The sequence below is a fragment of the Chamaea fasciata genome, unplaced genomic scaffold (genome assembly GCF_029207755.1).
Source record: "Chamaea fasciata isolate MVZ Bird 193981 ecotype frontalis unplaced genomic scaffold, bChaFas1.0.hap1 SCAF_4, whole genome shotgun sequence".
Classification (NCBI taxonomy): domain Eukaryota; kingdom Metazoa; phylum Chordata; class Aves; order Passeriformes; family Sylviidae; genus Chamaea; species Chamaea fasciata.
Window position 1 is genome coordinate 78,296,101 of NW_027094089.1, and position 22,390 is coordinate 78,318,490.

General features: G+C 41.6%; 1 protein-coding gene across 3 annotated transcripts in view; it reads right to left on the bottom strand.

Annotated features, from left to right (window-relative positions):
- RPS6KA6 (ribosomal protein S6 kinase A6) overlaps window positions 1-20,357 on the bottom strand; it is a 37,024-nt gene extending 16,667 nt beyond the window's left edge. For 2 of the 3 annotated variants that reach the window (XM_066182175.1, XM_066182174.1), the window contains exons 1-8: window positions 20,258-20,357; window positions 12,044-12,103; window positions 8,262-8,378; window positions 5,579-5,660; window positions 4,717-4,797; window positions 4,127-4,206; window positions 1,224-1,330; window positions 922-959 (exon numbers count right to left, since the gene is read on the bottom strand). In XM_066182175.1, coding sequence (XP_066038272.1) covers window positions 922-959; window positions 1,224-1,330; window positions 4,127-4,206; window positions 4,717-4,797; window positions 5,579-5,660; window positions 8,262-8,378; window positions 12,044-12,103; window positions 20,258-20,332 — 640 coding nt within the window. In that variant the 5' untranslated portion in view covers window positions 20,333-20,357. Of the gene's footprint in view, window positions 1-921; window positions 960-1,223; window positions 1,331-4,126; window positions 4,207-4,716; window positions 4,798-5,578; window positions 5,661-8,261; window positions 8,379-12,043; window positions 12,104-17,824; window positions 17,846-20,257 lie in introns of those variants that run through there. The other variant, XM_066182176.1, reaches the window with a different exon arrangement.
- Between the last annotated feature and the right edge of the window lie 2,033 nt (window positions 20,358-22,390).

Genomic DNA, 22,390 nt, shown 5'->3' on the forward strand with positions numbered 1-22,390 from the left:
TTAGCACAGCTCATTGTGAAACAAGAGACTGCAGGTATCTGGAGTCGGTACATTCAGTTTACTACACACCCCCAAAACCATTCTAAAAGTCATTAAATTCATGATTAGCCATCAAAATTATCACTGAAATAACTCGACATTTGAAATCCTACACATTTAAAGCTCCAAGATACTCAGAAGTTCTCATTTCCTGTTTACTGCCTGTTTTATTCATACAAAAAAACTGGAAAAAGTAAAAATCAGTTTCAAAGGGAATGCAGCCTGCATGATCTGGTCTTACTGAATGATGAATAAAATCACACTAAAATTATTGCTGTTACATAAGGTAACATGGTTCTGTAACCTGCCTCAAGTTCAGTACAGAACAGCCCTACATCCCCAGAACACTTTTTTCCTTGTTTTGAATACAGTCAATACACAAGTCCTTTACACCAGCTCAGCTCTCAAACACCCTTTTTTTCACAGGGGAAAATAACTGCTGATCAATGATCCCATCCATTATTTCCACTTTCAGAAGGAAGTAACAAATTTAGGATTGAACTGTATTTAAATATAGCAGAATTTTTTAAAGGTATGCATTTTATAAACCTGATTTCCATCACCATTATTCTATCCAGTCTTTGAGGGTTTAAAAAACTTCATTTTCTCTTGGAATCTAACAGCAATATCTTAGATTAAAATATACAATGAAATCTCTAGTACAAAGTCATCACCTTCAATGTAACTTAAAGCTTCCAGAAATTCATACTAATTTGTCTCCCAAATAGTCAGTCTTTTATATACATCATTTTGTAGAATGTACATATTTGGACTGTTCCTCACAGAATTATTTTCTGCAATTTTATATGCATCTAAAATTGATAATACAGAAACTCAAAAAACATTTATTTACAAAGGGATGTATTAATGAGTGGTGCCTACCTGTTAACTTGATATGTCCTGCTTCATCAAGCAAAATGCTGAAAATTAAAATTCACATTCACCAAAACACATAAATAGCAATGTTTACACAAAACATTTAAAATATAAGCTAGAAATTATGATATCCAAATCTGCGATTAGTTTAACAAGCAAGTATTACTTCATTTAAACCACAGATATGTGGTTCAGATTTTGTATTTCTTTACAAAGTCTTAGCAGAAACAGTTTTAATTTTTTACAGTGGAAAAGGCAAAGCAACAAGCAAAATGCACATAATAGTGGTAAAATACATTTTACTTTACTTTTCTGGCTTCAGGTCCCTGTACACAATTCCCAAGCTGTGAAGGTGATCCAAAGCAAGGGCCAGTTCTGCGAGGTAGAATTTCACATCTTCCTCTGTAAACATAACCTAATAAGAACTGTATAGATTTACCTTCTGATCTTGTCTTCAGTTTTTAAAACTGCAATCTAAAAAAAATATAGTCCTGTCTGCCTAAATTTCAAACTTAATTTTAACAAGTCCCTTGTGAAGTCATAATTTATGAGTTCAGCCAAGAGAAATGATTTACTAATATCTGTTAATTATAAAGTACACAAAGAACTATGTGCAATACTTAAATAAAACCATCAGCATTACTGCAGAGCATTAATTAACTTTTAGATAATGAATTAATTGTTATATTTGGTGTAACTGACACCCAAAGCTCCTCCTGCCACAATCCCAGACAGTTTTGCACTGCATCATAAAATCTAATATACGGCTGCTGTATTGGGTGAGTGTGAATTCACAATAATAAGATTAAGGAAAAAAGCAAATATCATTTAGGGAAAAAAGCATGCAGAATAAAACACCAGTGGCAAGAACAATGACAGCCTGGGAGCTGAAGAACCTACTCTGCTCTGGGGGGGGAAACCCAAAAAAAACGAAAAAAACCCCCCAAAAAACCTAAAGAAGCCTGGTGAGATTAGACACTGAAATTCTGATGTTACTTCTAGAGCAGACGCATTTCTGTCCTGAACACTCCACAGGTTGCTTCTAATTTAATATACAAAAACTGTGCCTGCTTTGCCTCTTGTCATGTTGTACAAATTGCTGGAGGAGCTTGGAATCTTTAAATGGATTTGGGCTTTAAGGGAACTATTCCCTCATTTGCTGGATCCAGCAGCAATGGGGAGTGCAGCCACTGATAAAGGCTGGACTGGAAGTACCTGGGCTCCCTGATCCAGTGCCACTGCTCTGAATTGCTCAGGTGTGATCTGTTCTCCAGGCACAGATCATTCCCTGATTTCCGTAATGACAGGTGCTGACCTCGGGTGAACAATGAAGCTGTTACACTCCACACAGTGTCACCTTCACACCTTTAAAGAGCAATGCTCATGCTGGGTTTCACCTCTTTCAAAAGAGCAAAGGGAAACCTTGGATTTCATTACTCCTTGGAGCAGCCAAAATGCAAATCTCAGAATACATTGACGCCAAATGCTAATCTACCGTCTCCCCGTAATGACATCTAAAGCTGTTCTCTGGGTCAAGTTTAACATGATGCAAGTCAGCTTCATTAAATATTACCAATAAAAACTTCATTACTCACTCATCACACTGCCACAGCTGAAACTCTCATACCCACATTAGAATTTAAAGACCAACAAAAGTCTTTTAATAACTTCATACTAAACCTAATTAATTTAAAATAATCCTTGTGTGCGAAGTATGGAATGCCACAGGGAAATTTATTCTCAGGTGTATTGTTGCTAAGCTGTGTTTTACCATGGACTTTTGAAACTACCTCTCATTCCCACCAGAAAAATAAAAACCTGATTTTTTTTTGCTATCTATATATATAAAAGCCAGTATAAAAGGTAACTGAAGTGTTCCAAAAAAACAGGTGGAGTCTTAACAGTAAGAAAACTTCAGAATTACGACTTCTTGATTCCCACAAGGAACACATCCCTCTTTCAACCCCCACCAAGAGTTCTTATGGATAGCCTTGCATCCCTTATTTAAGAAGGTTCCATAAGGGATAATCCCAGCTGGGTTAGTGCACAAGAACAGCTCTTCCTCCTATTCCAGAATCCCCTTTGAAATTAGACATTCCATATCAAAGCAGAGCCTGACCTCTTTCCTACCTCCTGCTCCAATAACCCAGGACAAGTCAGTCACTTGAAATTTTTAACAGCCATTTTAGCTTCCAGATTAATTAATTTTGAGCTCAATTCTTAGACATAATCACTGTTACTGAGCTCAGCATTTAACAAAAATGCCTTTAAATTTTTTCTCTTTTGCCTGTTCCTAAAGTCAAACCTTTATTTTTATGAGAAGTATAAGGGGGAAAAAAACTCTCTTCTGGCCTTACATACTGGGAATAAACAATCTCCTCCAAGCCATGAAAAAAATCAGATAACACAGTTTTCTCATTTAAGAAAGTGGCTTTTCCTGTGCTTTGGCAATATAAATGGATTTATGGTGGTGAAAACACTGAAAACCTCTCTTGCTGTGAAGCTGTTGAGAAACTGCCATTAAAAATTTAGACCTTTATAAAAGGTTTGCCAAAAGAAAATAAAAGTCTTCTAAACGTGTTCATAACACTTAAGGTAGCATGTAATAAATATTTGATGGGAAATGTTTTTAAAAAAATAGTAATAGTCTGTAGCTGTACCCCATTCCCTCCTCTGGAGCTCTCCCTCCAGGAAATAAAAACAGAAATGAGAAATTCAAGGTCCAGTTGTGTGCCAGGGTTGGATGGAGGGGAGTGGGCTCAAATGCACTCTGTGTTCCCACTCTGTGAGACTCAGGATGAGCATTTGGATTGCAGCAAGAGGCAATTTTACCGTGCAGCAGAAAGCTCTCAGGGCTGCAGGATTCCAGGAGCACCTAAGCTGACTAAGAGCATGAGAACTACACATCCCCTTCCTTCAGTGCTAAATATTCATTTACTTCAGTTGTGTTTCCAAGCAACAAAACATTTTTAGACAAAAGAACTGTACTTTGCAGATGCCAAATTAAAACTTGGGCTACTCATCAATACACACTTGGGTTTCTTAAGGATAGAATAGAATCTAGAATATGTAAGGAAAACCCAAAAGTTATTAAAAATTTCACTATGACAAGAAATATGGGGGTAAACAGGCTTAGAAGGCAATCAATCCTGTACCAACAAAACCCAATCCCTGTCTAAGAGTGAGTGTAGATAAAATTTTAGGTACTTACCTCTTTGGATAATCTTGTGAATACATCTCCTCCCCTGAGAAAATCCAATATTAAATAGAGCTTCCCTTCAGTCTGAAAGGCTTTAAAAAAAATTAAAAAGTAAATAAAAATCAATAGTTGTGTGACAAAGCTACAAAAGAGATCTGAATGCTTCTACAACTAGGAAATTTCAGTCACAGGCAATACTTTTGTTGTGGAACTGAAATAATTCAGCAGCACACAAGGTAATTTACTGAATGATTCCTCACTTCTTCACAGAAGAAAATCTTAGTCATGGGAGATGATTAAAATAATGTTCTTTTATATCCCCTTTGTCAAACAGGGAAACAGCAAGGATGTCAATTACTGCAGTTAGGTTTAAATCAATGAAAAGTACAAAATCTCTGCAAAATTTGAATCTAAAAGATTCAGAATGTTCTTACAAGAGAGCTGAACCCAAAACTTTTTACAGAAATGTATTTACATTCCTTTTTTTTCCCCCGGGTTGCTAGAACCTAATGGGGACCCTCCAAAAGTGAGACAGAACAAGAGCAGCTCTGCCTTCAAGCAGGGAAAGGAAGTGCAGGCAAAGAAAAAGAATTTGTACCAACCATAGTGCAGTTTCACGATGAACGGGTGATTTACTTCTACCAAGATGTCTCGCTCCATTTTGGTACGGACTCTGTCCCGGACTGAGGGCAGATAGGAGAAAACAACAACAGTGTGAAACAAATGCACTTGCTACAACACAAACTCAGCAGAAAGGCTTTGCTGGCTAAAGGAGTCTCTTCCCTCACCACCTTGTTTGTTTTTTATGTTCAAGTCTCCCACAAAATTCCTCCTTTCAGACACCAAAACTCCGGTTTGCTTCTTGCCTGCCCTAACTTTCTTCTTTCCTTCATTGTATTTTCAGCAAATCCCCATCTTTTGTGATAACCCATACAGCTTTCAAGAAAAAAGCTCTCATCTACATTCCCAACCTCAACTTTTGCATTAACTCTCTGTCCTGAATATAAAGTATTTTTAAGATTACTTTTTCCCCTTTAACAGTAACAGTCCTATTTACACATAGTGGACTCACAACCATTCAAGTGTCTCCTGAAAGCCAAAACACTGAATTAAATAGTTCTGGCTCCTAGAACAAGGGAATGACTTAATTTTAATCACAGCAAAGTTCTGACTTAACAAAAGACAAAACTGTTTATGAAATTAACTTGTTTCCATATAACAAGAAGTCTAAAAAAATTAAATAATCCAATTTTAAACTATAAAAGAGCATTTATGACCACATAATTCAAGCTACCTGGCCAGATTTAAAATAATACTTAAACATGAATTTACAACTTACTCTAAAAAAAACCTCCTGTCAAAGAGTTATGAACTCACTGACAAATATTTAAGATTAAAAAAAGCTTTTAAATACAGGTGCACTACACCCCACCGTCCAAAGTCTCAACTGAAAGACAAACCTACCTTTTAAAGATGCTTTTTTCAACACTTTCATTGCATATAGCTGCCCAGCATCAGGCCCAATTATCTTCCTGACGAGGAAGACCTGGCAATATAAAAGCAATTTTTAAATCACTGCAAGCTTGGTAATCAAACCCAAACTCTCACAAAGCACTTGCAAACCTCCCACTAATGTCAGGCAGCTCCCCGTGCTCTGTACCAAGCACACACCTTTAAACGAAGAGCAAAACTGCATTCCTTGATGAGATCAAGCTGCAAAGCACCAAGCCCTCTGAAGCATGACACTGGCCATAAACTTCGGATTCTTTCCTGATTTATCAAAGACGTTCTTACAGAAAGATGCTTCTTTCTATCATTTTCTTGGAGAATGACAATTCTGCCTGGTCTGCCACCACCCAAGAGGTTTTTGAGGTTTAAGACCCAAGTCTCAGATACAAAATGTTCATTTTTATTAATGAATTCTGTGCAAGTGGTGAGATGAAAGCAAGGAAACCTCACCATTCAAGATCAAAGCACCCTTTCCCTCTGGAATAGCAACTCCAACAGGTTTTTCTACTTTTTTCTCTCCAGACGTGTTTTAAAGATAGATGGGATATAACCTGACACTGAGAAAAGCAAATTAGATAAAATATTGCAGTACCAAGGCATGGAGCTACACGAATTTTTAAGCACCAAATCTTCCCATTTACAAAACAGTTTTTGAAATGTGCTCCTACTTCTAAACTGCTGTTCTTATAATAGCAATTATTAGTAATGAATTATTAGGTTTTGCTGTAACAGAACAACATACAAATCACAAGAGAAAGCCAAGAGCTCCCCAAAATGACCCCTTTGATCACACCTTATCCAGACTTTCATTTACAATTAATTTATTTACATCTAGAAGTTATATACATTTTTTCAACGATCTTGACAAATTTTCCATTCTAGAATCAGAAATTCAAGCACTGTTATGACTAAGCTGTGCAAGGCTGGGAGAGAGGTTGTTTTTATTTGAAGCTCTGGTTAGAAGAAAAATGTCATCAAGTTTCAAGGTTGTCTGGGTTTTTGTTTTAGTTTTGCCCAATAACTGACCTACAACAGTGCTCTCCTCTAGGCCAAGGCGATAGAAAACAGTACAGGGAGTTATTTGAACACCAGCAACTAAGAAAACAGCTGTAGATAAATACTATCACAACTATAAAAAATAAGCCATAGGAATATTTGAGTCTTAATAACCAACAACTTGTGAAAACATAAGGAATCCTTGAACATGTTAAAAATTTTAGCTAATAAGATTCAAAATAGCTGAAAACTACTGAAGCACTATCTATTTATTTAATTTGCAAACAAATCCTCCACAAGTCCAAATCTTCTTTAGAAGGCACATCATTCCTCAAAAAATGAAAAGAGAAATTCAGTAACTCAGAAGATTTTAACCTTAATTTCTGTGGAGGTGTTATGTCCTGCACTGATGTCAAAACCAGGCTTCAGGAAACCAACCCTGTGTTTGCCAAGCCCAAAGGAAGGATCCTGAGAGTAGAAACTGGGAAGAGAAAACATCACGAAGGCAACAGCCACTGATCCTCCTGGTTTGTTTTCTCTTTTCAGTGGAAAGAACAAAGAACTCTGAGCTCAGGTGTGCAACAGGCACCGTGTAGCTCCTGAAGCTGCTTCCTGAAGAGGCACTGCCAGGATTCCAGAGCTTCAGTGCGTGTCTGGCCAAGCTGCTGGGATTCCAAGCAGAAGCACTCCTCAGGCTGGCAGAACCCTGAGCTCTGGGAAGCCAAATCTGAGTCAGGGCTGGCTGTGCCAGCTGTGCTGAACCCTGAGGGAGCTTCAGACATCTCAAGACAGGAGTAATAAATATATGGAGCCTTTCAGGCTCCTACGGTGAGAAGTGTGTGAGGGAATTGGCAACCAACATTACCAGGTAAAGGAATGTTTCTAAAACCAAAATACTAAGAAATATTTAAAGTCTGCTCTCTACACTATCATTTATGTACCGAATGCCTTCCTCGTGTCAATTTCTTCCTCTCTCATTGCACTCCATGCAGAGGTTTGTTCCTGCCTAGAGACACAAACAGAACCAGCAGAAGAACAGGAAAACAGGAACAAATGTAAAGCTGACTGACTACTTCAGATGCTCCAAAAGATGTAGTTTGAGTCTGGTTTTAAAAAATTAATTACCTTCCTATACACTAGGATTAATATTTCAACTACTGTGTTTCAACACAGGGACCGAAGAGATCAGATTTTCAACTTAATTTCCGCAAACTGACACTCAGTGGCACATTACAAAAGGAAAATATTGTAACATGAACCCTGCCATATTTCTTCGCTGTGCTATTTGAATAATTAGTGTCTTTTAGCTGTAGATCACTTGATAAATACAGCAAACTAGAAAACTTGAAATACATTTCCCAGGTTATTTACTTTAAGTTCCAGACTGCTACAATCAACTCTTCCGCAGCTACATAAACACAGATTTTCTGTCTCGAAAAAAGCCAAACACTCCCAGCATGTCAAGTGCCATCACTAAAAGACAAACCACCACTTCCTTCAGAAGGTTCTGACCACAGCACTGCAGCAAGGCTGGGAAAGGATTCAATTACTCAATACATTTTCAAACATTCCCAGCAGCCCTGCTGGCCACTATTCCCCTGGAATGTCTGGACAGGTCTATGGAACAAGTTTATCACCTTACCTTTCCAAATGATCCCTGTCCAAGGACCTTAAGTAGCTCAAACTGTGCTGGATCTGCTTTCTCACATCCTTCCTTCACGTGGTGTGTAATAGGAATTTCTTTCACACTTCCTTCATCCTGTGATTTCAAAGCAAACAAAATACAAGAGTAAACAGGCCTGCAGTAATGAAGTCTTGCTAAAAGTGCATGCAAATACCTGGACTTTTCTTTGTTTAGTTTTATTTTAGTAAAATATTTGAAATTCTAATAAGGCTTTAAGGAAAACTGTTCAAATGTAGAGTTTTCCCATCTATCTTTCCTTAAACAGATTCACCTAAAATTTCTAAACTGAAGGAAAATTCTCAAAGAATGCTCATTTCATTTTGCCATAAATATTTCAACTACAGAAAAGCTGAATTATTTTACATTAAAGGAATAAATGCACAGATTTTTAAACCAAGACTTCTGTGCTTCACCTCTGCTTAGCAGCTTTAGTTTTCCCAGTGATTACTCTTCTCATCTTTCCCCCTTCCTGAAATAAGTATTAATGAAAGCCAAATTGAATTTCATCATTTGGGGTAATTATTGCTTTTCACAGCAGCAAATAATAACTCTGGTCATCAATTTGTAGCTGGAGCAACAGGCAGCATTTGAAGACCATAAATAAGAGATGACTCATCTTAAGGACTCTGAGAATGCTTCCATCCAAGAGAAGAAACTGCTCTGGGGTACAGAGCTCCTGGGAAGATCATCCTGTGTGGGGACCTCCTTCAGACAGCTGAGGGTAATTCTGAGCTAGGTGAGTGATTTAATGTTCTCTTGACTTTCTTGTGTCCCTCTCATATTTAGCAAAGCAGGGCACAGCAGCTCCAGTTGTGAAAAGACAAACACTCCTGATAACAATAAATCCCACAATGGATTGCAGCTTTTATGGTGTAAGAGAAGTTTCTGAGAGCCAAAACAAGCAAGGTGTCAAAATAAGCAGCCTTGAAATTAAAAACTGAGGCCCACAACAGCAACCTCAGCTTGCAGGTGGAAAGGGAGCAACATCCTCAGCACTATCAAGAATATCAATTAAGTTCTTGAACACAACAAAATCCCAAGTGAAAATCCCATCTGATTTGCAGTACTTCACTTTTGGGGCATCAAATGATTATCAGCTGTCTCCTGTCCTCATCTTCAGGCCTTCATTTTGAAAGCTTCACTTAGCAGAGACCAGAAAAACACCCCACCAACCTCCTGTGAATTATAGCCCCTCCATGAGAAGTGCAAGCAGCACCAGGAAAGGACCTGAGTACTGGATGAAACAACTGGGTTTTGGAAGTAACATCATTCTACAGTCAGGTGAACTTACTGCCCCAAACTGTGAATTAAAACTTCTAACCAGCTTTATCACAGTTCATACAGAAGTACCTGGATGAAATTCTGGCTTTACACAGAAATTCAAAGTACAAATCTGCTCATCTGAAATTGTACATACTGCAGTAATTAAAGAAAAAAAAAAAGAAAAAAAAAAAAAAAGAAAAAAAAAAAAAAAAAAAAGAAAGAAGCAATCATCACACTGCATTAATTGCTTCTGCCTTAATTGCTTTGTTTGTCCAGAAGGAGAAAGAAAGAGTTCAAACAAACATCTTGATATATTCCCAAATTGTAGTCCAGCTGTTACTGCACAGGACTCCTTTCCCCTCCTCTCTCTTATTTCATACTCCTTCTGGGAAAGGCCTGTTTGTTCTGCCTGCTTCCCACACAAAGGTGGGTATTAACACCAGACACTGCTGGAAAACAAAGTTAATTCCGTAATTCACAACCAAGTTACTTTACTTCCCTCTCTGGTCACAAACCCCCATCACACACTGATGACACACTATAAGCATCCCAACTTCCCCTCATCCATCCCCCTAGGTGAGTGTGCATTTATGCACTCAGAGGAAAGATACACCTATCTTTTCATTTTCCTTGACCTTTTAAACACATGCCTAATTTAAGGCAGGTAAGAACAGCAGCATTTCGAAGTCATCTGATGACAGATGAAAGCAACAAGTTGTGTAATTACACACTAAGTTGTACGACAGACTTAATGGCTGCTTCTTCCTATGAAATATGAAAATACTCTATTTAGAAACCTTTTTTCTTCACCATCCTAATTTGTATTCCTTAACACCGTGAAACTTTGCATGAGAAAAGCTCTTTAAGAGTTCAGCCTCTCCTGTGTTTATCACCCACCTTGAGCCATTAGCCTGTGACATCACACGTGGTTGCTGAGGAGACTGAGAGGATTTCTAAATGTGAACTCCAGAGAGAAATGTTTTCCATGCAAATAAAGACTAACTTGAGATGGATGAAATTAGTTGGTTTTTTTATATATAAAGTGTTTTATCTTCACAAAAAAGTAATTTTACTTAACTATCATTAAGGTACTAAAAATTGGCATGACTGAGGTATAGAGAGACCTCTTCATCACCACCAAGGAATGAGCACGAAGAGCAGAGCAGCTCCAGGCCACTTTCATTTTCATTTCTACTCTGGCCTCCACAAACTGCAAATTTGGTTATCTCATTTTGTGTTCTGCTGCTTGAGCAGTAAATTTCTTTCCAAGCTGAGGCACCAGCTCCTACCCAGTTGCACAAGAGGGAACTCTTCCCTGCTCCCAGCAGGCTCATCAGGAGCCAAGGAGCCACTGGAAACTCTGGGATCAGTCATGATTTGTCAGAGCTCCCTGGAAAGTGGCTCCAAGCACCTGAGAGCTCAGCAATTCCCCTCCTACTACTCGTCCAAGAGCCGTAGAAAATTCAGACAATCCCCTGCTCCTTTCTTTGCTACATGTGAGACCGCTCTGACACTTTATTTACCCACTCCACACCAGGAAATGTCCAGGCAGCAGGTGGGTCTACGCCCAGGACTGCATTCCCCAAACCCGTTCCTTATACATGTTGTTATTGTAACACAAAGCAGTGGTTACAGCTGGTGACAAGATCTATTTATCCCAGAATTCCAGACTGGTTTGGCTCCGAGGGATCTGAAAGCTCATCCAGTGCCACCCCCTGCCATGGGCAGGGACACCTTCCACTATCCCAGGGTGCTCCAAACCCATCCAACCTGGCCTTGGGCACCGCCAGGGATTCTCTGTGCAACAGATACCTTCCTGACCCTGCTCAAAAATACAAGTGTGAGCGTGTTGAGAAACGCTGGCCAATACTTTTTCCATGGGAAGTCAGGAATTTCATCACAGGGTGAGCAGGAACTTCAGTCCAAGGTTTAGCCAGCACACAGAACACACATCTCACTTCAGCATCTCCTAAACAGGCAATGGAAAATACCCATGCTCAAGAGGGGCTTACCTGGGATATTTCTACATAAAAGCAAAATTAACATACTAATGTACACATTAATTCTGTTCTAAAAAAGCAGAATTCAGTACCTGTGAGCTGAAGGTACAGAAGCTACACTAGAAATACAAAGGCAGAACAAATGATTGCAGCAAGAGCAGCATTCAGCACTCTGTATGAAAGGTTCCGGGTTGGCCTGAGCATTTCTGAGGTTGAGGGATCAAATGCTCCCTCCAGCACAGGGAATCTTTCCATAAAGCTCAGACTCATGCAGCAAATTTTCCCAAACAAGGCATTTACAGTCTCTACCCAGGTACTAATTTCCAAAGCCACCTTTGAGACGTAGAGTCTCCTCAGATACTGTTCAAATAAAATGATGGGTTCAGAAGTTATTAAAGAGCAGGGAGTGCATAAATTTTGCTTCAACAGGAGGTCATGCTAATGAGTGGACAAAGTGAGCAGGAGTCAAACACTTACGTGGTAGGAATATGGTTCACCTTCTTCCATGGGCTCATCTGCCATTTTAAGGCCATTTAGCTGGAAAGGGGAATGCAGGAAAGAAGGGGAAAAAAAAAAAAAAGGCAAAAACATCATTAAGACACAGCAATTTCAAATTAATAAGAGTTTGAAATTTGACCAACTTACATTTCAGAGCACACAAGTGAAAACTGGTGGTGGGGTTGCTCTAATTTAAAGCTGTAGTTTCAAACAAACACTACTACTCAGTAGTTATATTTAGTATCTCCCTTATGTATCATTTAGCATCTCCTTTTGTAAATGCCATCATTATTATTATGCCAGTGTTATTTAATTGGGATTAATTTAAAACTCCTTTAAAAGCTACAGATACCACCCCTACAGGATGACACTAATGAAGAATTCCCCAGTTATGAACAAAACTTATGCTGCAGATGCTTTTCAGAAACCTAGAGTCTTCTAACGAAAATTGATTTGCAGCTGAAACAAAAAAGATGAAAAAATGATCCCAAGCCTTTTTGAAAATATCAAGTTTATAGCTGCAGTAAAAATATAAAAAATCAAAACTTAGTTTAAGCACTCTCTAAGTCACAAACAATTCAGTGCTGAAAATAAATAAAAGAATACCAAACCCCAGAAATATGAAGGACATGCTCTGTTCAGACATGCAAAGCATTCATTAAAAACTGGAAATACCTGACAAAAACAGGTGAATGCCATTATGGATTTTGCTAGTAATAACTGCTGATTTATTCATATATTAATTGCTCAGCATCTCTACCTTTACATGGTACAGGTCTCACACTAAAATACTAACTAGAAATGACATAAGAAAACATGAACCTTTTTTTCTGAAAACAGAAGTTGAACCAATTAAGTTCTTAGGCCGGGTAAGAACTTTTTTTTCTTTTACTTCTGAATATGGTATTACTGTCGGCATGGGAGTTGGTAAAACACAGGACTACAAAGAAATGCCCCACAGATTCCTCTGTTCAGAACCAAACCCAGAATCTGGAGGAACAGGTGGGGCTGCAGGGACAGATTTGGACCACGACTGTGTCACCCAGGCAAACTCTCAACCACTCCCACTGCTGCTACAGACTCCTGCTTTTGAGAGCTAATTCACAAATTAATGTTTTAGATAAAATTAAATCTCCAATTTTTGTAGCAAGATACTGGCACATATTTTTGGACTATATCCTTACCAGGAGGGGGAAAAAAAAAAAAAACCCACAAAAAAACCACCAGAAAAACAGATTGAGTAAATAGCACAAAGCTTCATTTATTTTCATTCTACAAATTTCTATTTATCATAACTCAGTTTAACCAATGGTACCTCCAACCCATGCCCATCATTGGTCTCTCATGTATTGCCACCCCAACTTTAATGGCCAAAAATCATTCAGGCATTACCCTGGATCCAGAAACCAAAAATACTCATTTGCTACATAACTTACTTCTTTTTTTGCAGAATTAATTTTTTCCCAATTAGACAGTGGGAGGGACAAGACACTCATGGTGGCTGTAATTTTAAGAATTAGCAGAATAAACCCAGAAGTAACACTGAAGTTCAGCCCAGCTCTGACCTCCAACCTCATTTCCATGCAATTTCCTTTCACAGCACCCTAAGATTACATTCAAATGTGAACCAAAGTGAAGCCCACCAAAACTGTCCATAAAGCTTATTTAGAACTAGAAATAAACTGGGTTTCTACTCCAGGTACTCAGAAATGTAATAACATTGTTCCTTCATGGACTTTATTTTGAAGTGATTTTATTGTGCATTTCACCTTTTCTTTCTATAAATATGGGCAACATTTTCCAAGTTTTGTTACCTAAATTTAAGCTCTAGAACCAATGCTACCAGCCAAAAGAACTGCAGATACACTGAAAACAATACAGATACAAAAAATGGGGCTGGAACGGGGTTTTGAACCCAAAATCAGTGTCATTTCATCTAGGCTGTCCCCGAGAACACCATTCATTGTACTTTCAACTTGCTGGCAAATCAAGTACACTAAGCTATTGGATTTTTATGGCAGGTAATCATCTTAATTAACAATTTCCTATCATGCACTTTTCCTCTTCACTGCTGCTCCTTGGTTTGTGTTTGTTTTTTCCTGTCCAGTCTCTCTGTACTGATACAGACTGGGATACCTGCCAATTTGTAGTCCAAAGAATTTGATGTTCAAGGGCATGAATATTCTTTTAATGCTTGATACACATAACTACATTTTTTGCCATATTTGTTTGTGAAGCCTGGTCACTGTCCATTAAAAAAAAAAAAAAAAAAAAAGGAACAAAAATCTGCAAACTTGTTGGTATATAACCCAAAGTCTGGTAGCCTGTTAAGTAATTCAGCTAAAAAAAGTCAATGACAAAAATCAAATCATTACTGTCTTGTACAGTCACTTAATTGGCCACGTTTCAATAACCAGAAGCTGGCAAAAAAAAAAAAGGTAAAGTGACAGTTAATACTTATTTCCCACCTCTGTGGAAACCAGATACAAAATGCAGCTTCCACAGCCAAGTGAGGCTCCTTTTAGTGATTTAATCATGAATATTTATGCATAAACACATATAAAACAGAACGATTTCAACCTGTAAGTCATTACTTACTAAATATCTACAAATGCACATATTTAATTTATTATTGAGAATTAAAAAGCACAGCTCTCTATAAAAAGAACAGGTGAAAGAAGCCAGTGCTATGATTGTGAAGGAGATTCCTTCATCTTCCAATCATTTTACTGTTCAGGGCTGCTCAAGTCCTACAACTGAACATTTTAAACATTAACTCCCATGAAAACACAAACTGAACTCAGACATTTAGGCAAACACTGAAAATACTTTCCAAACACACGTTCTGGAAATGACACAAAGTACGTACCCCACGTTGCTGGTTAGTATAAAATAACAAAAGGAACTGTGTAAACAGATGAGCTCAAAGCTTAGGTCAGAGCACCTGGCAGGTGAGATACTTTTGCAGAGGGGCAGGCTGAGGGTCCCAGCTGCCTCACAGGGAGCCATGTGCCTCTGGATTTAAACAGCGACACAGATCCCATGGCTGGGACCATCGCTGCTACCTTGGGAGAATGTCCAAAGGACTTCTGTGGGCTGGGAAAAGGCTTAATGACTATCGCACATGTTTTTCCTCTGATTAGTACAGCAGAACAGAGGATTCCCAGTATTATCAAAGATTTGAACCATTTGCCTTCCCCCTCTGCCCCATATTAAGGATGTTTTCACTGTTTACATGGTAAATGCCTTAGGACCTGGTGGGTCTACAAGTTTTGGTTGAAAGAAGCCAGGCAAAGGTCAGCAAAAATGCCAAATCCCAGGAAAAGCAGTGGAAGATGTAAAGCAGGTTCATCCTGCCCCGGTTTTACATGTCTTCACTGAGGCATTCAAACAGAATTTTAAAAATTCTAGAAAAAGCAGAGCTGGGAATTTTATCATCATAGTATAATTAGAAGTAAAATCAGTATTCAGCATCACTCACCTAAAATCATGTCTGGTTTCAAACAGGTAAAATTCTACACAAGGATCACCAAGACCTCCTGTACCCTCCACAGCTCCTCCTTCCCTGGGCTCCATTTGGGAAGTTACTGTGGTGTTCCCAGAGCGGCACCTCAGTTCTCCCACATCAACAAAGGAAAAAGCAGTCTCCTTCCCCAAACACAGAAGGAATGCTTCAAACACTTATTTCAAAATATTTGAGTGGAAGCTTACACCAGAAATCCCAATTATGTCAAAAAGACTGAAAAAAAAAAATCCTGACAGGATGACCACATTTGTTCCTCATTTATTCTTAATTACACCTATAGAGAGTTTGCACCATTAATTTAATTAGCAACACATTGGCCTACTGAGGATTTCCTGAGATACGTCTGAGAGATTTGAGGGCACATCCACTCCCCACCCGCACAAACTCGGGGCCAGCCTCAGTCCCTCAATTTCCCCCACAACTGGAAGAGGCCTCTAAATTCCCTCACAGTCTTTAACACACCAAGTAAAAGAGAGAGAGAAAGAAACCTACAACACCTGAAACCCATAATCAATTACTAGGGAGAGCTACAAAGTTCTTTTCCTGTGGCAAACAAATCACACATTCAAACAGGACACCAAACCTTCAGCAACATATAATTAGTGATTTTCAAAGAACATTCTGATCCTTCCCATTATCAGATCAAGGGACAATTACATGTGCCTCCAACAAGTTATAGCACTGACAAGACACAAAGATGACCCCAAGTGCAGGGATCACTGAATTAGCAAAGGACTTGAGATCTTTTCATTCCTGCCTGTGTACATGATCTTAACTCCAGAATGAAAGGGCATAAAGCACCCAGTCTCCAAACCATGTTTAATGGCAGGTAATTCTGGAAAAGGGCAAGATTTAAGCTTGAGGAAAGCAACTATTTCAATTTTCTTTTCTTAATGTAGTGAAGTACTACATAAGTAGCAGAATTCTATCTATGATGAGTTAACGAATCATACCACTCTTTGGATTTAGGGTTATTGTGAAGTGTCTCCAAAGGTACCCTGCAGGAAGCAAGCTGAGTTGTTGGCAACAGACTCCTGGCTCCTGTCAGAGACTCAGAACACTACAGCAGATTCCCAACACTAATGTCAGAAGTGGTAAACAAACCCACCACCATTATTACTGTATTGCAGCACTTTTCAATGCATAAAGACACTCATTGTTTCCCCTTTAAGAGCATTAATATGAATACTTTTTTTTAATTTTTTTAAGAGGCAACCTGTTCTTAAAGATCTTTACAAAATCTGTACATTGCTGCAATGGCTGAGGGTGCCCAAATCAGGGGCAATGTTTTACTTTCTCTCCTTAACAGAACACCAGCCGATTGTGGAGGTTCTGAGAGATGCACAAAACTAGGTAGAGCTGAGTCATCCACGTCACTGCCAGTAATTACTCACAAAGGAGTTATGCAACTCCTAACACTGACAAAATTCAGTGGCCTTTGACAGACCAGGCTCAGAACGTGCTCCAGAGGATGGGCTGAAAACACTGGCCAAAATCAAAGATGTATTTATTTCAACTGGCAAAGGCAGCAGCTCATGCACAACAGCAGCAGGGCTCAGCTCACGAAAATGCCTTTTGAAGGGCAGCAACTTTCAATGCAGCTCCGTTTTCCAGCAGAACACTTTAGTTTTCAGTCACTTTTTTTTGTTTCAGTCTTGTCTTGCTTGTCACAATCAGGCACAGTTAAGCAACTGGTTCCTGAAGTATTTATTGCAAAAATAAGTACTTGAGAAGGAGGTTGCATTTATGCAATTCACAATATTCATTACTTGCTTACAGCAATTACACGGTACATTGTCAATGCAATCCTCCCAGTTCAAGGGGCAGAAAGTGCCCAAATTCCTGTATTCTGCCCAATTCCAACTACTTCTGCATTTCATTCAGTTTGGTCAGTAAAATGTTGACGTTTTCCTGTTTCTTTGTAGATTGCAATTACATTTTAATAATCTACAACAGTTGATTATAATCAATACCCTCGCACCCATTTTTATTACCATGGAAATACTAATTAATCTAATATCCGGGGGAAAGAAGTTCACTGAATATCTGAAGTTTTAACAGTACAACACTGTTCCTTCCTACCTAGGCTTAAGGAATTCCCAGTCAGCTGGAAAAACAGCTTCACAAGTGATACTGTCACAGGAATATAAACACAGGAACACCACAGTGCACAGCCCCAAATTCTCAGCACTTCAAAGCGCACCCCAAAAACGGAAAAATAATTCAATCCTGACCTTCAATGATTTCTTCCAAAAGTTCCTGCTGTTCTTGTGACTCGAAGCATGAGAATTTGTTTCCTACTTTCAAGATCACCTCCTTTCCTTGCCAGGTGTTTTCAATCCAAGTCAACACAAGTGCTACTGGAAATGCACTTACTGCTAATAACATAATCCTAAATTTAGTCAACAAGCAGAGTCCTCAGAGTAAACCATTCTTCTGATTTTTCCTCCTGTGCCACAGCTGATGGACAAGAGCACCAAAAGGCACAAGTTAATCTTCAGAATAAAAACCTATTTCACAGTAGCTCTGTTGACTGCAGCTCCAGCAAGGCCAAGGTCACAGATCTCTCAGACTGCCAACACAAGGCTGTAATGAGTACTATGAGCTACACTTAATTCCATTAAATTTAAGCCCAAGCTAAAATTCATTTTGACATAAAATACACCTTTGTTGAATCCCCAATCCATGTGGATGCAGAAATCCAGCAAGTGAGAAGTGCAGCACACCTGAGATCACATACAGAAAGGGTTATGACAACACAAGTATTTGTTCCTGGAATTTGGGAACTTCAGACTCAACTTGAAGAAACTGGTTTGGCAGAAATAGGCTTTAAGTGCTGCTGGCCAAACCTAACACGGGCACAACAAACATCAGGTCTCCTTTTAACACCAGAGCACAGCTGGAGGAGCTTTACACAGACCTTGTGAAATAGCTCAGGTACAGGCCTGAGGAAAACTCAACTTAAAGAGGGACTGCTGCAAACAGCTGCCTTCAGATGTTACACAAACACAGAGCCCTTTCAGCTGGACACCCCTGTCCTGTGCTCTGCTGGCCCTCCTTGCTGGGAGGGACTTGTCCAGCCAAAAAACACCAGGGATGCACATCCCAGTTCGGCTGCAATACTCTACACTTGATTATTTTAGCACTGATACGTCATAAATTCGTAATATTTCCTGAAGAACTGTTCAACAGGACCAAGAAAGTTCTCAGACCTTCACTAAGTTTAATAACCTCACTTACAACAAACTGCTTTTACAGACAATATGAACAAATAAGCCTTAATACTTCTGCTGACTTTCTGATCCTGAAGCTTCACTAACATAATTAGGAGTTCTCTAATATTAAGGCAGAGGGACTGCAGCAAGTATTATTAACCATCAGAACATTTTAAAGTCTTGGAGTGTAGCAGCCATGGTATAAAAATGCATATCCAGTAATTACAGTACTTGGCAGTAGTACTAAAATCCCCAAATATCAAAAGCACTAAGAAATTTGGGGGTTTTTTTTCCCCTTTCAATTTTTATCAGGGAAAAAATTTCAACAAGACCCTTTAAAGGACATCCTTTCACTCTCACACACGTTGTACTTTGAGATGATTTTGCTACAAACCCTTTTCACTTACAATAAGAAGAGTCTGGTGCACTACAGAAAGCAAGTCTGACCAGTTTTAAGCAGCTTTATTTAGATAACATCTTTTGTGTGTCTAACAGAACCTAGGTGTAATCTTTTATTTGTCATAGCTGACGATACCTGATATGCAACCCTTCACTTCTGATTTCAAAGTGCAGGAGTTTTAATACTCGAGCACCACGTTCTGCTGAGACACAGGGATCATTGCAACAGAACCAGTTTTACCTTTTATTTTCTTCTAAAGTGCATTCGCTCCTTGCTGATAAAGCATCTCGAGCACTGACCAATACCTCGAAGTCGTTCCCCGTTCTCTAGCACGTTTAAGCATCCAAACCTCAGCCAGGCACTCCTGGTTCTCTCTGCTTGTTGTGTTTATTATAATCAACCCAGAGGTAGTTATTCAAGGTTTAAGCATCCAAACCTCCAGTCAGGCACTCCTGGTTCTCTCAGGTCGTTACGTGTATGAAAATTAAGCTATAGCTATTCCAGAAGGCAAAGGGACCCCCGTAGTGCCAACCCACCTGGACGCGCACCCACATTAACGCGAGCACATTTCCAGCAGAACTTAAAGTAACTTTTCACAGGCGCTACGGCCACAAAAGTGAGTTTACAGCCCCTGGGATGCTAAGCGGGGGACGGACACCTGTGACACGACGCGGCCGGGAGGCGACACAAAAGCACCGGCCTCCCCCGGGGGCGCCGGTCCCGCTACCTCCGCACGTGTCCCGGCGCCGGCCCGGGGGGAACGGCCGGGCCCGGGGGGCTGCGCGGCGGCGGCGGGGCCCGCGGGGCGGCGGGGGCGGGCGGGGGCCGCCGGCTGCGGGCCGGGGCCGGGCGGCGGGGCCGGGCAGGGCGGGCGCGGGTCGCGGCGGGGCGCAGGCCGGGGGCGGCGGGCGGGCCGAGGGGGCAGCGAGGCGAGGCCGGCGGAGGGGCCGCGGGAGGCCGAGCCGGGCGCAGGTGCCGGCGGGGCGCGGAGCCGGCCTGCCCCGAGTCCCCCCCCCCCCCCCCCCGCCCACCGCCTTCCGCCCCGCACTGACCTCGGCGCCGCTCACGTACAGCTCCATTTTGTGGCAGGGCTGCGGCTCGTCGTCCAGCGGCGCGCAGGGCACCATGTCCCGGCTGTGGGGCCGCGGCGGCTCGGCCGCTGGCGGTGGGCGTGCGGGGAGGCGCGGGGCCGGGCGCGGGGCGCGGAGCGGAGCGCGGGGTGCGGGCGCTGCCGGCCGGCGGGGGCGGCGCCGCGCTGCGCTGCCCCGCGCACGCCCCCAACATGGCGGCCCGCGGGGGCGGGGCCTGCGCCGCTCCGCGGTGACGTCAGGGCGGGACGGAGAATCCCCTGCATGGGGAGGGGAGGGGGGAGTGACGCGCGGTGACGTCACCGGGGCCGCGGGCGGGCGGGCGGCGCCGCGCTGAGGGGGATTGGGGATGGAGGGGTTGGGAATGGAGGGGATTGGGAATGATGGGGTTGGGAATGATGGGGTTGGGAGGGAGGGACAGATCTGAGGGGGAGTGGAGGTGAGGGGATTGGAGATGGGAGATGGAGGGATTGGGGGATAGGTCTGAAGGGGACTGGGATGGATGAATTGGGGTTGAGGGGGTTGGGAATGGAGGGATTGGGGGTGAGGGACACGGGATGAGGGACGGGGGTGAGGGAATCGGAGGTGAGGACGCGGGACCGCAGGGACAGGTCTGAGGGGGATGAGCGCTGATAGGGATTGGTGATAAGAGGATTGGGGATGAGGGGACAGGGATGGTTTGGGGACAGGCCTGAGGGGACGCGGGCTGTCGGCGATCGGCGCTGAGGGGCACCGCCTGCGGGACCGGCGCGGGGAGGCTCTTCTTCCCACGGACCTGACAGAGATGGAGGGGGGCTAAAAAAAAAAAAAAGAGAGGGAGAGATAGAGAGAGGAAGAAAAAAAGAAAACCCCCAAAGTTTCGTTGGGTTTTGTTTTTTTCCGAATTTGCGAGGCGTGGGGACAGGAAGCGCGGGCGGCGGGCCCGCGGCGGTGGGAGGCGAGAAGGAGCCGGGGCGGCAGCGGAGCCGCCTCGCCGCGGTTACCGCAAACCGGCCCCGGCGCCTTTGTCTGCAGGCGTGTGTGTTCGGAGAGAAACACGGCGGCGCTGCCCAACGAGGGCAGGAGGAAGAGCGTGCATGAAAAAAAAATTATATTCCCCCGTCACCGTTCGATTTTAGGAGCTGGAATTCACTAGATGATACTGTCAAAAGTATGTTTCTAAAGGGTAGAAAACTGCCTCAGTGACGGTTTGTGTTTGAACACGCTGTGTGTCTTATCGATAAGCCCTGCGCTTTAGATAGAGCAAAGGAAGACTCAAACCATTCTTAATTGCCTAACAATTTCGGTGAAATGAGCACAAACAAGGGGGCAAGCTGGTGCACCCCACCGCTCAAACGCTTTCCATGCTGAATTTTTTGGCTCAGAAGTCAACCACTGCACAGACAAGTGTAGGATGCTGTGCTGCTGCAGTCCTTGATTAAATGCGATTCCCAGTCCCCCAAAGCTGCCCATTCCCAGTTCCCTGTGGCTGAAGAGTTGCCTATTGTGAATGTGTCACTGCAGCAGCCGCCAGCTGGCACGTCAGCATTTCCATTGCAAGCCTATTTTTAAAGGTCTGGAACTCAACCATGGAAGACAATTGCTTTTGGAGTGTGTACCAGGAAAGTTTGTCCTTCAGGAAACGAAAATCAGGTGAGAAAATGGAGGAGCAAAGTCACGGGTAGTTAATGTTCGCCAGAGAATTTATGCTTTAAATATAGAATTGTTCAGGCTGGGTCACTTTATTTTTTGTTGTGGTAGGAGTGTGTGAACACAGCAATTAGGTGACAGGAGATGAAGGAAGAGCTTTACAGGCTGTTGGTGCCCACAGCCATATCCCAGTGCCTCTACTGGTGACACTGGTGTGGCCAAATCTTCTGTTTGATTAAATCTGTGCATACTTCATCAGTTCCATCAGGCACTTAATTTAAATATAAAGGAAATCAGGTGAGAAGTGATTTTTGAAAGTTCTTAGAGTGCTCAACAGGAACTTGTGTCTAAAATTCCTGTGGCAGATGCTGTTTTCCTGCATCTGACTTCTCCCATTGCTCCAAATAATAACAGGCTGCAAACAAGTGTTCTGCATCCCCAGGGATTTGAGAAGTTCAGAGGAAAGCA